The 13,158-nt window shown below is 47.7% G+C and overlaps 2 protein-coding genes across 2 annotated transcripts; one reads left to right on the top strand and one right to left on the bottom strand.

The window, feature by feature from the left end:
• Nucleotides 1-7,334: 7,334 nt before the first annotated feature.
• MYCFIDRAFT_176420 (uncharacterized protein) lies at nucleotides 7,335-9,575 on the bottom strand (the record flags this gene model as incomplete). Its single annotated transcript, XM_007930192.1, is given in 15 exon segments — nucleotides 7,335-7,351; nucleotides 7,384-7,541; nucleotides 7,571-7,600; nucleotides 7,620-7,669; nucleotides 7,695-7,729; nucleotides 7,751-8,164; nucleotides 8,211-8,342; nucleotides 8,387-8,540; nucleotides 8,572-8,715; nucleotides 8,750-8,992; nucleotides 9,038-9,063; nucleotides 9,104-9,156; nucleotides 9,183-9,388; nucleotides 9,426-9,480; nucleotides 9,505-9,575. 15 exon segments carry the CDS (start codon nucleotides 9,573-9,575, stop codon nucleotides 7,335-7,337), a joined length of 1,788 nt encoding a protein of 595 aa, XP_007928383.1.
• Nucleotides 9,576-9,957: 382 nt separating this feature from the next.
• On the top strand, nucleotides 9,958-13,122 carry MYCFIDRAFT_56028 (uncharacterized protein). The gene is made up of 6 exons (XM_007929826.1): nucleotides 9,958-11,270; nucleotides 11,395-11,425; nucleotides 11,482-11,735; nucleotides 11,874-11,917; nucleotides 11,972-12,073; nucleotides 12,129-13,122. The coding sequence occupies exons 1-6, from the start codon at nucleotides 10,079-10,081 to the stop codon at nucleotides 12,951-12,953; spliced, it is 2,448 nt and encodes an 815-aa protein (XP_007928017.1). The 5' UTR covers nucleotides 9,958-10,078; the 3' UTR covers nucleotides 12,954-13,122.
• Nucleotides 13,123-13,158: the final 36 nt, after the last annotated feature.

Here is a 13,158-nt window from a genome sequence, read left to right as displayed (position 1 = left end):
TAGGTATTAGCTAGTATTAGCTCTAACTTAATTCTTAACTATTAATAATTCTATTTCTCCCGGCTATACTACTTAATATAGTCCCTACTATAGAAAGGCATATATCTTAAAGGAGTTATAAGATCGATAGGTGTTATAGTAGCTGCCTAGAAAGCACCGACAAGTCCTACAAGCTAGCCGCTATGCTATAAAGTGATGTCGGATTTGAGTTGCCTTAGTAGCAGGGGCCCCTAGCGAAGCAGGTCGCCTAGTACGCCTAGTACGCCTAGTACGCCTAGTACGCCTAGTACGCCTAATACGCCTAGTACGCCTAGTACGCCTAGGTCGCCTACTTAGCCGTATAACGTAATATCTTAGGGACTCCCGCGGAGGCCGTATATAGTAGAACAATACGTTACATATTAATATACGAACGACGGGACTGTACTAAACTACGCGTACGCATATACGGACGATAGTAAGCGAGATATATACAGTCGTAGGACAGATCCGAGTAGTAGGAAGGAACCGGAAGGTAGGGAAGAGCTAGGAGAAACATGTTTACTTAAGAGCGGTCAAACGAGTTCGTATACGCGCGCTACGCTAGTTAGCTAGGAGATAAAGGTACTACGAGACAGCGGACAAGCAGGATATACGTGCTTACGCTTACGCGTCGGACGCGCTAGACGGCCGTAGGGCGGAATACTAAGGAAGGGGCTCTCTCTCTAAGGTACCCTTCTTCCTTTCTTCGCAGTTCGTCTTATATAGATAGCAGCTATATTAATTTAGTGCTCCCTTTAGTTCAGTTTAAAGTTTCGTATATATTCTTACTACTTAGCTACTAACCCTTATATTACGAACTGCCTCAAAAAACGCCTCTATTAAGATAGACACGCCTAACGAATAGATTCAAAACATAAGACCTAACGACGTACCCGATTTTTCAAGCTTAGTATAGAATAAAATCCCCGCTACGCGCGAACAGCTAGATTACGCCTACGCTACCGACCCGGAACTGCTCGTTAACCTGCTTAAGGCTTACAAAGATACTACTCGTTTCCTCTCGGTCTCCCGTACTAGCCTTAGTACGGCTCTTAGCGACGCGAATGCTTCTATTGCGGAAAAAGAAGACGAGGTAGGCCGCCTCTAGTCGCAGCTCGCCTCTACTCGCCTAGGCGCCGCGGTACCCGCTTCTTACCTATTTACACCTACTTCGAATAAGAGTAAGAAGCTAAGCGACCCCGAACGCTTTACCGGCAAGCGTAAAGTGTACGAAGAATTCAAGATATAGGTTAAGATCCGCTTTCTCGCTAACGCCGACTACTATCCGATTAAAGCTTTAAAGACCGGATTTATGTTTTCTCTGCTCGGTAGCTCCGCCCTCGATTCCTACTATAGCCTCTTAGAAAATGCAGAAACAACTATAACGGCTACTATCTAGAAGGCCCTCGACGCTAGTTTCGGCGACCCCGACCGTAAGCAAACTGCGCGCCTAAACTTAGACAAACTCAAGCAAGCAAATAAGACCTACTAAGAGTACTATGCCGCCTTCTAATACGAGATTAGGTACGCCGAATACCCCCCGGACGTCGCTAAATGGATCTTAGTGCGCGGCCTTAGCGAAGAAATGATGCTATAAGTCCGCGATAAGGATACGGAGAATCTAAACATTACCGAACTATATGCCTTGCTTACGCGTATCGACAATACGACTCGAAACTTCGCGAAAATTATCGCTAACCGTAGAGGCGCCCGTACGAATACTAGTCGCTTTACGTCGCCGTTCGCTACGCTACCGTCGAAGTTATAGATAGCTTAGACGCCGGCTTTAGCACTAGCTCCGGCTATAGCCCTAATACCGCTAGGCGCCTAGCCTGCCGCCGATCCGATAGATTTAAGCGCTACCTCGCTCGGCGCCCGTCTACGCGCGCCCCTAGTAAATAGCAAGCTTTCGGAAGAAGAGAAGTAGCGTCGCCGTACGGTAGGAGAATGCATCTACTACGGAGTAAAAGGATATATTGCTCGCCTCTGCCCGTCTCTCGTCGGCCGGCTAAATATGCTAACGATATAGCGAGTCGCCGCCGCGAATGTTACGACTCTAGATACGCCTTTACCGGCTAGCGCTACTCCGAGCGGCTAGGGAAAAGCTTGAACCTTATATATAGTCGCTTATAAGGTTCATTCGTTCTAAAACTAAGAGTATCTGCTGCTACCTTCCCTTTCTCTAGCTCGGCTATAGAGAAAGAGTTAGTCTGCTAGCCTTTCGTAGTAGAAACGTTAATAGGAAATCAAAAGAAATTATTGAAAACTGTAGCTCTTATTAATAACGGCGCAACCGGCTACTCGTTTATAGATTACGACTATACGAGAGAGCTCGGCTTAACGTTCTAAGACCTTACGTACGCTCGGGAGTTGGAAATGTTTAACGGTACAACCGCGGCCGCCGGCAAGGTAACCTAGATCTGCTACTTATCTATTACTATCGGCCCGTATACCGAACATATTATGTTTTTCCTTACGAAACTCCCGAAGACTTACCCCGTTATTCTTAGTCTTCCTTAGCTTAAAAAGTATAACCCGGTTATCGACTAGGCCTCCGAATCTCTATCCTTTACGAGCAAGTATTGCGCTAAGTACTACTTTAACGAATCTAGTTCTACCTCCGATACTCCCCGAGATCGTACCGTGTTCGCTATTAGCGCGGCTGCCTTCTCGCGTCTTGCCCGCGACAAACGCACTTAGATCTTCGCTATAATAATATAGGATATCGAGAAGGCTATCCGAAAGTTCGACGAAGAACTAACGGATCTAAGAACGAAACTACCGAAGGAGCATTAGTACCGACTCTACTAGTTTTCGAAGAAGAACGCCGATATTCTGCTACCGTACCGGCTAGGTGTCGACTACAAAATCGAGCTAATCGATAGCAAGCCGCCGCCGTACGGCCCTCTCTACTCGATGTCTCGAGATAAGCTCCTCGTACTAAAGAAATACCTCGAAGATAACCTATAAAAGGGCTTTATCCGCCCTAGTTCCTCCGAAGCAGCCGCACTAGTTATATTTGCCTAGAAACCCGGCAGAGGTCTCCGTTTCTACGTAGACTACCGGGGCCTTAACGCGTTAACGAAAAAGAACCGCTACCTAATCCCTCTCGTAAACGAAACGCTCGAACGCCTTTCGAAGGCTCGCTAGTTTACTAAGCTCGACGTAATCGCCGCCTTTAACGCGATCTATATTGCCGAGGGAGACGAATAGTTAATAGCCTTCCGAACCCGTTACGGCCTTTTTAAATACCTAGTCTTACCGTTCGGGCTCTGCAACGGACCTAGCACGTTCTAATTATATATTAACGATACGCTTAAAGAATTCCTAGACGCCTTCGTCTCGGCGTATATAGACGACATCCTAATTTATAGCAAAACGAAAGCGGAACACTACGAATATATCGAAAAGGTACTTAAGAAACTCGTAGAAGCTAGACTGTATATCGATATCGACAAGTGCGAATTCTATAAGTAAGAGGTGAAATTCCTCGGCCTTATTGTCTCTTTAGAAGGTATTCGAATAGATCCCGGCAAGATCGAAGCCGTTCTAAACTAGGGAGTGCTACGAAACGTAAAAGAAGTCTAGGGCTTCCTCGGTTTTGCTAACTTCTACCGGAGATTTATACGGAATTTCAGCGGAATCGCCTGTCTACTTACGGCACTTACGCGGAAAGACGTCAAATTTGAATAGTTACCGGCCTATTAAGAAGCCTTCGACTAGTTACGGTAAAGTTTTACGACCGTACCGATCCTATAGTACTTCGACTTCGATAAAGAAACGCGCCTAGAAACCGATACTTCCGACGGTATAACTAGCGCCGTTCTCCTTTAACGAACGACCCCGGAAGATACGTAGCTACCCGTAGCCTACCTCTCTAAGAAAATGTCCTCCGTAGAATACAATTACGACATCTACGACAAGGAGCTCCTCGCAATCGTTAAGGCTTTCGAAGAATAGCGTCCGGAACTCGAAGGTTCTAAGTTACCGATCTAGGTTAGCTCGGATTATAAGAACCTTATCTACTTTCTTAAGAGCAAAATCCTTAGCCGTAGGTAGGTACGCTAGAGTGAGTTTCTTTCCCGGTTTAACTTCGTTATTTAGTATACGCCCGGCAAAGCAAACTTATAGGCCGACGTACTTATAAGGCGTAACGGAGACTCGCCTTTAGATCGAGGTCCGTAGCGTAAAGAACAGTCTATCCTTAAGGAGCATAACCTTAGCTAGGAACTATACGAGCTCCTCGGAGACGACTTTACCGGCCTAGAGCCTCTCGTAGTATCCTTTATACTAATAGCCGCTCCTGCCTTTCTCGGAGACGACGATAGCTCGGACGACGAAGATACGAGTTTAGAAAGCTTAGACAGCGACTAGGAAAGCGAAGAGGAAGTATAGGACCTCCTCGAACCTACCTAGCTCGAATAGCAGCTTACGACAGTATACGCCGAAGACGCTTTTACTAAAGGTCTAATTCAAGCTTTATAGAACGAGGAGCGGTTATACGAGAATATTTCTCTCTCGGAGTACGAGCTCCGTAGAACTCTACCGCGAGCATCCCGTACAATATTTAGAAATGCCCTCTACGTCCCGGATTTCGAAGATTTACGCGACTAGATTATACGTTCCGCTTATAACCCTCTCGGAATAGCATATCCCGGTCGAGCTAAGATGTTGTCTTAGCTCCGGAAGTAGTACTACTAGCCTAATCTGTACCGGGATGTCGACCGATTCGTTAAGAACTGCGTAGTATACCGTAGAGCGAAAGTAGATACGCGTAAGCCGCAAGGGCTACTAAAACCTCTTAAAGTCCCTCTACGACTATAGTAATACATTTTAATAGATTTTATTATAGGCCTACCGAAAGGATCCGACTTTAACGGCCTCTAGTTTTAAAACATACTAGTCGTAGTTTGCCGCCTTACGAAACGCAAGAAGGTATTGAATGCCCGCAGCCTAACCGTAAAGAATACGGCTTAGGTCTTCTACCGGGACGTATAGAAAGATACAGGCCTACCTAAATTAATTGTATCTAATCGCGGCCCGAATTTCGTTGCCCGTTTCTAGAAGCGCCTCTACGAACGATTAAAAATTCAAGCGCGCCTTTTAACGGCTTACTACCCGTAGACCGACGGACAAACCGAACGCGCTAACGCGTAGATCGAGCAAATTATTAGGTGCTTCTACAATTACTACTAAAACGACTAGCTAAGATTGACGCCTTCTATTAAATTTGCTATTAACAATTAGGAGTTAGCTACAACTTAGACTACGCCGTTCTACGCCTCTACTAGATTTCACCCTCGAATCGGTATAGAACCGATAGAGATCGAACTAGAGCCCCCGGCAAACGATCCGGAAAGAGATGCCGATACCTTCGCTCTTTAAATAGCCTAGACCTACTAAGAGCTCTAGGACGAGATAAGGTATACCTAAGAAGTGTACGAGCACTACGCTAATTAGCGTAGACGCGCCGCGCTAGATTACTAGGTCGGAGATTACGTCTACCTCGACTTACGATATATTAGAACTAACCGACCTTCGAAAAAGCTCGACTAGAAAAATCTAGGACCCTTCCGAATTGTAAAGAAAATCGGTATATACGTATACGAACTAGATCTCCTAGAAAATCTCAACATTTACCCGGTTAAATACGTTATTAACCTAAGAACCGCCGGAGAAATCGCAGACCCCGAAGATATCCCGCCGATACCGGAAGCTACCGAGGCTACCGATTAGGCCGAAGACGAGCCGGAATCTGCTTTAGGTACAGTGCGGGCGATTATCGGATAGAGCTTTAGTAACACAAATTTCGGAAATCTCAACCCTCCCGGGCCGTAGGGAGAGGTACAATAGGAGAGGTACTTAGACGAGGACACGACCTAGGAACCTCTACGCTATATTATCTTCGCCCGCGAAGCAATCGAGGAATTCCTACGAGACTATACCGACTATACGACAATAGAAGGAGCTGTCCCGGAATATTTTCTCCGAGAAGCGTACGAATAGAATTTAGATTAAGGTCTCCGACCCGAACTAGGATAAGAACACTAGCACCTATTGTATACGGACCTCCTTTAGCGTCGTAGGAACTCCGCGCAGAACGAGGGGGGGGCTACTGTTATAGTAGCTGCCTAGAAAGCACCGACAAGTCCTACAAGCTAGCCGCTATACTATAAAGTAATATCGGATTTGAGTTGCCTTAGTAGTAGGGGCCCCTAGCGAAGCAGGTCGCCTAGTACGCCTAGTACGCTTAGTACGCCTAGTACGCCTAGTACGCCTAATACGCCTAGTACGCCTAGTACGCCTAGGTCGCCTACTTAGCCGTATAACGTAATATCTTAGGGACTCCTGCGGAGGCCGCATATAGTAGAACAATACGTTACATATTAACATACGAACGACGAGACTATACTAAACTACGCGTACGTATATACGGACGATAGCAAGCGAGATATATATAGTCGTAGGACAGATCCGAGTAGTAGGAAGGAACCGGAAGGTAGGGAAGAGCTAGGAGAAATATGTTTGCTTAAGAGCGGTTAAACGAGTTCGTATACGCGCGCTGCGCTAGTTAGCTAGGAGATAAAGGCACTACGAGACAGCGGACAAGCAGGATATACGTGCTTACGCTTACGCGTCGGACGCGCTAGACGGCCGTAAGGCGGAATACTAAGGAAGGGGCTCTCCCTCTAAGGCACCCTTCTTCCTTTCTTCGCAGTTCGTCTTATATAGATAGTAGCTATATTGATTTAGTGCTCCCTTTAGTTTAGTTCAAAGTTTCGTGCACATTCTTACTGCTTAGCTACTAACCCTTACAATAGGGGTTAAGAGGTCGTAGGTTCGAGTCCTATACTAGCTATTTTTTTTATTTATACGTAATTAATAGGAAATGTACTTAAATCTTTAATTAAATATTACTACTACGCAATTAATAGGAAATGTACTTAAATGTTTAATTAAATACTACTACTATTAAGCTAATACCTTTATACGCAATTAATAGGAAATGTACTTAAATCTTTAATTAAATATTACTACTATTAAGCTAACACCTTTATACGTAATTAATAGGAAATGTACTTAAATCTTTAATTAAATATTACTACTATCAAGCTAATACCTTTATACCTAATTAATAGGAAATGTACTTAAATCTTTAATTAAATATTACTACTATTAAGCTAATACCCTAGCTAATAAGCTAAGAAATGCGGGGTAAGTTAAATTCCCCTTTACTTCAATCTTTGTTTCGATTGACGTTCTACGCTGAAATCCGGGGTAAGTCAAATTTCCCTTCAATCTTTGATTGTATATTACTTCTGCGAAATTTCTCAGCCAATCATTTCGGTCTTAGCGGACAACTTGGATTTTCGCGGGCGGTGGCCGCGGTGTCTAGATTGGCAGCTGCGCTGCCAACCAAGCCGACGCGGGGCCATTGTTTGTAAGGGTGTGGACCACCGGGCGTTGTCTTGCATGTGGAAGAGATGTGGTTGCTGACGTGCATGAGCTCGAAGAGATTGCTTGACATCCCTGCCGTTGCTTGTCTCACGCGCCGGCAGAAACCGCGTGGGCGGCTTGGCTCGCAATCTCCCTGTCACTTTTGTCGTGTGCCCACCACCATCAAGTCGTCAGAGGAGTGCTCAAAATACTGGAAGAGAACTTTACATCAGTACAGGCGCAATCGATGGCCATACAGAGCCGGGGCAAGCTCAGAAGTCTCCCCACCAACTTTGTCGTATGATCTCCATTTCCAGTTCGTCCGAATATTGCTGCAGAAACTGATCTAGGATATTCTGCCAGTATGGCCGTAATCGATTGCCATACCAAGCAGACGTGGATTCGCAATGACTGGGATACCTAGAAGAAATTCGATGGCCACCTCGCAGCCAACGGTGAAAGTCTGGCGGCTGGAGTGCTCGCAGCTCCTCGAATCTGCGCTTCAGCTGGCGAAGCAGATCTTCGCGAGACTCCTCGGACAGTGTCTCATACAGCGTGCAATCCTTGGCCCCGGATGCGCTCCATGACAATATATGTCCGGGACGATGCTTGTGAACGGAGAAGTAGACCTTGGGCACAGGAATTGAAGTATGCTCAGCGATGCATCTCATGGGGTTGGCCTCGCTCGCTTGAATGGACAAACCGCCTGAGCCCGGTCTTTCAAGGGCAGGCGAATTAGAAGAGTACTTGACGTTCAGATGCTGCCGCGTCATGGAGCTCAATTGCGGCAAACTCCGGACGCTGCTTGGCATCGCTCAGCAGCTCCTGTTCCTCCTCCTCCTCCTCTTCTTCGAACCAGCAATGAGCCAGCTCAGTCTGTAGCCCTACAACGCTACATTAATGATTCTTTCTCTGATCAATGATGAACATGTCTCGTTCCAGATCTCCTTCGCATGGAAGCCCTCCACTGCACGCCAAGGCCATGTTCTCGTCGCAATCGATCGAACGCTTGCCTGTGACACTGCTCGACCCGCGCGAACCGTCTCATTGATAAGAGCAGAAGTTCTCCTGCGAGATTGGGGCTTATAGTCACAACCTTGCCGTCTATGCGACTGCAGTGAAGAGTCGAAAAGGAGGAATGCTCTCGTCAATGAAAAGACAGCCGACGTAGCATCCGATGAAAATTTCAGACCGGGCCAACGACACATTGTCTGGGACCTCTGGGTACCGCCCCAGACTGACGCCCTGGGAATCATACTGGATTGCGAACAATCCCCTAAAATTGTCGAACAGCGACAGGTGTCAACTGCGCAGTCATAGTATCTTGAGAATGGTTTGATGGCACAGAAGTCGCGAATGACATGGAGGCACTCAGAATACGCCTGCCCACGACTGTTCGAATAAGTCCAAGAACAATCCATATGGTCAACCAAACGACACCAATTGCGTAGTCTATGTCTATCATGCGGGCTGCGCAGACACGGAAGACAGTTCTGATAATGGCGCGAACAATTCTACTTCCTCCGTACAGATCCTTTAATTGTCAGAATTGATCGAAGACCGTAGAAGACCGTACAACGTCGGTCAATAATGTGGCACTACAGTCTACACATGCCCACATGCACAATATAAAGCGAGGTACAACAGAATAATGTGCAAGCTACAGCAGCTAACCAATTCCGAGGGCAGCCAAGGGCCCTTGATTCCGCGAAGACAGGGCGGACTGCTGTATTTCCCTGTCAGTCTCATTTGTGGTGCGCACGCTGCGACCGGACTCCGAAGACTGTTGGCTGTAAAATGGGAACATGTTGCAAGCTGCAGGATAGCCTAGGGACATGACATTGGACCACACTGGCCTGTCGTAGGCTGCCAGTCTGCCATCGCGCTTGGTATCCGGGGTTGCGTCAGCCCACTTCACCCCTCGCCCGCGCTCCGAAACCCCGGATAGAATGGCCAGCAGAGGTCACGTTGCTTGGCGTCCGCAGAGCTCCCGCTCCCTGACCTGACCTGACCTGACCTGACCTGACCTGTTTGCACACGTGACACCTTCCAGCTTGGATGAGATTACTTTTTACCCCATGCCTGCAAACGACCAGGAACAGACCTACTTGCAGCATTGCACGTCCCAATCATCGGAAATTGTCATGCGCCCATTCTGCCCTCTGCCACTGGGTGTATTGGAGACTTCGCCCAAACCTCGAAGCATCTACGCACGACAGATCTGCTTCTCTCAGACCAGAGATCACATCCTTCCTGTCCACGCCCTAATGACCAATTCCCGTATCCGTATCTGCCTTCTAGTCCCCAGGCTTCGCGGAGGCGCAATTTTGGATGATCTGCTTTAAGCATATGAAATGTAACATTGGACATGGGCACGATAGATTGATTGAATTTGATTCCAACCCTGCACTTCTCGTGGTCGTACCAACGTTACTTGATTATTACTACGACCAGGAGAACTGCCGGGCTCTCCGTATCGAGCTCGCGGTTCCATGCATACACAGCTGTATACTCGGTGGGAACACTGACACTATCCAGAGTTACTTAGTAGTATTGTGAGGAGTGGGAACAGCTGATGCAGAACTTTTGATCTCCTCTGTAGGTCGCCTCTCGGGCAGCCATGGTCGACCGATACAGCTCGATGCGTCCTTCAGCAACTAGAGCGGCATGGGGAAGATCCAAAGATGCTAGATATCGCTTGCGATGGCCATATTATCTCTCGGTTGCGATCTTGCTCTTCCTAGCTATTCTAGCAGGAAGTCAGGTCGCTCCACAGGACTCTCTGTTCTCGCTCCACGTACACGCACCGACCTGGCACACTCATCGCGTTCTTACTGTCCGATCACAAGACGAAGAAGAGGCGCCAAACCCGAATGACCAGAAGCCACCACAGCCGCCGCGATTGTTCAACGTCACTGTCGACAGTATAGCCAAATTGGCAGACCGTATTGCTGCAGAAGAGACGTCGATTTTTAAGGAATCCATCAAGAATTTCAAGCCAGAAAATGCAACATTTGAAAATATGTTGCTGCCCTATCTACAACATGAGAGCCAGCAGGATGCAGATGTTGCTCCTCTCTACATGTTGCCTAGCGTCGGCGTCGACGACACGCTCGCGAAAGCGTGTCGAAATGCGTCTGTCAAGATGGACGATTCCTTTAGCGACACCTACACATCGCCAGAGTTTTACGCATTGATCGACGCGGTTTACAAGAAGCAGAAAGATGACAAGAACCTTGATGACGAGTCTCGCGCCGCGATCAAGGACATTTGGCAGCAGTTTCAGGGCGCTGGCTTCAAGCTATCGAAAGGACCGCAGCGGACAAGACTAAATGATATCCAAGGTCGGCTTTCGGCACTTTCCTCAGCTTTTGACCTCGCAGTCAGTGGAGATCCAACGACTTTGTATTTCAAGCGCGAAGAGCTGGAAGGGGTAGAGGGTGATTTTCTGAATGGTCTGGAAAAAGGCAAAGGAGAGAACGATGGCAAGCTGGTGGTGCCTGTGGCGATCTTCACAAATTACGACACTATCACGAGACATTGCAAGAATGCCACAACGAGGCATACTCTTGAGACTGCGTACAATAACATGGCCGCGAGCAATATTGCAAGATTGGAAGAAGCCATCGCTATCCGCGACGAAGAGGCTCGGCTGCTTGGCTATCCGACTTTTGCTGCAATGCATATTGAGAAAACCATGGCACATACTCCAAAGGCTGTTGATGATCTCTTGGCCAATGTTCGACAAAAGCTTGCTGTGGCCAACGAGGAGGAACTCGAGGAGATGAAGAAGCTCAAGCTCAAGGAAGAAGGTATGTTGAAGCGGGACTGAGGTTGATCGTGGTCACTCTTGTGTCGGCTGGCCAACAGCGTTCCTCCCAGGGAGAATCTGGTCTTTCGCGAACCTTGATCCTTACTGACAGTTCTGAATCTCAGGCAATGCGGACAAGTTCTTCTTGTGGGATGAGTTAGTAATTTCCCCTCAAAAGTGGACTCCGATGTTGAATTCTGATCCGTCGACAGGTTTTACTACCTTACGAAGCTTGACCAAGACATCTATAAAGTCGACAATGACTTCATCAAGGAGTACTTCGAATCGACAACCATTGTGCAGAAGGTTCTCGACATGTATGCAGATATCTACTCGCTACGCTACGTCAAGATTGCAGGTTCAGATGCAGACAAGAAATCGCCAAGCGGAAAAGGCAGCGACTTGACCTGGCATCCAGACGTGCAGCTCTTCGAAGTTTGGAACAATGAAAAGGATGGAGCAGATGGTAAGCACAACTGATCCATCATTTCCACAACGAGAATCAGACCTGAAGCACTGCTCGAGGAGACACCTCGTTGCCGCGGCCGATATAGGAACTTTCTCCGGTGATGACTGATCTCTTGCTAATATAAGTGTCCATCAGCTAAGGGTTTCATGGGATACATCTATGTAGACCTGTTCTACCGAGTGAGTCATTTCTCATACAGACAATTGAAGGCAACGACTGACTTGTGACTGCAGAAAGGCAAGTCGTCCGGCTCATTCGAAGTGCCCATCGACCCCGGTTTCCAAAAAAAGGATGGATCGAGATACTATCCAACCTCAGCAGCGGTCCTGAACATCGTACGTACCCGAGCTCGCTATCGATTTGGCAGCGCTTTCTGCTGACACCTGACAGAAAAAATCTACTTCTGAGAAGCCAACTCTACTCCTTCGAAAAGAGGTCCAGACTTTACTGCACGAGCTCGGACATGTTACGCATCACACGGTATCGAGGACCAAATATGCCCGTTTTCACGGTCCTGGCCCGTGCCCACGCGACTTTGTCGAGCTTCCATCACAACTCATGGAACTATGGTCATACGACCGCAAAGTGCTCAAACGTCTGAGCCAGCACTATTCCTACCTCTCTCCAAAGAACCTCGACATCTGGAAGAAATCGCAAAACGACACCAACGCCAAACAACCGCCGGAAACCCTGTCAGATGACCAAATCGACAACATCATCAAGAACAAGAACGCCGCGAGCGGAAATTTCGAGACCAGACAAACCATGTACAGCATGTACGACATGGCCATCCACGAACAACCGTCGCAGCAGGCCGCCAAGACCGTCGACTCAACCCTCTTGTGGAACCAAATGCGCACGAACATCACGAAAATCCTAGGCGAAGAGGCTGTGGGCAAAGGTTGGCACGCGGGTCACCATCAATCGACATTCACGCATTACATGGAAGGCTACGAAGCCGGTTACTACGGGTATACGTGGAGTCGTGTCGATGCTGCGGATGTTTATTACACGGCTTTCAAGGACGATCCTTTCAGTGCGGAGGCTGGAGGGAGGTGGAGACATACTGTGTTGGAACCCGGGGGGTCGAAGGATTACGGGACCATTTTGGAGAAGTTTTTGGGCCGGAAGCCGACTGATGATAATTTTTATAAGAGTTTGGGGCTTGATGAGAAGACGGGAGTGAAGAAGAGGGATTTGAGTGATACTTATTAGGAGGAGGGAGGATGGGAGGGGAAGGTTGATGGGGGCTGGAAATGGAGGACGGGAGGTAGAGGTTGATGGGCGTGGAAGTGGAGGATATGCGGACACTCACTACGGTAGAGCAGGGATAGCGGCATTCTGAGGTCGAATCATCAAATATAATCTGGCCTGGGTCGTCTCGACTATATGCGTCGACACGATTTGACATGAAAGCACT

This window comes from Pseudocercospora fijiensis, assembly GCF_000340215.1.
Source record: "Pseudocercospora fijiensis CIRAD86 unplaced genomic scaffold MYCFIscaffold_6, whole genome shotgun sequence".
NCBI classification, from domain to species: Eukaryota; Fungi; Ascomycota; class Dothideomycetes; order Mycosphaerellales; family Mycosphaerellaceae; genus Pseudocercospora; species Pseudocercospora fijiensis.
Note: the sequence above shows the minus strand (reverse complement) of the source record. Positions and strands in the feature narration are given on the sequence as shown.

What these genes read in the sequence shown, in the direction of transcription:
- MYCFIDRAFT_56028 (XM_007929826.1), top strand. Translation starts at nt 10,079, where the DNA reads ATGGTCGACCGATACAGCTCGATGCGTCCTTCAGCAACTAGAGCGGCA. An exon ending in AAGTTCTTCTTGTGGGATGA is followed by an intron (nt 11,426 to 11,481) that starts GTTAGTAATTTC and finishes ATCCGTCGACAG; the next exon opens with GTTTTACTACCTTACGAAGC. An exon ending in CAGCAGCGGTCCTGAACATC is followed by an intron (nt 12,074 to 12,128) that starts GTACGTACCCGA and finishes GACACCTGACAG; the next exon opens with AAAAAATCTACTTCTGAGAA.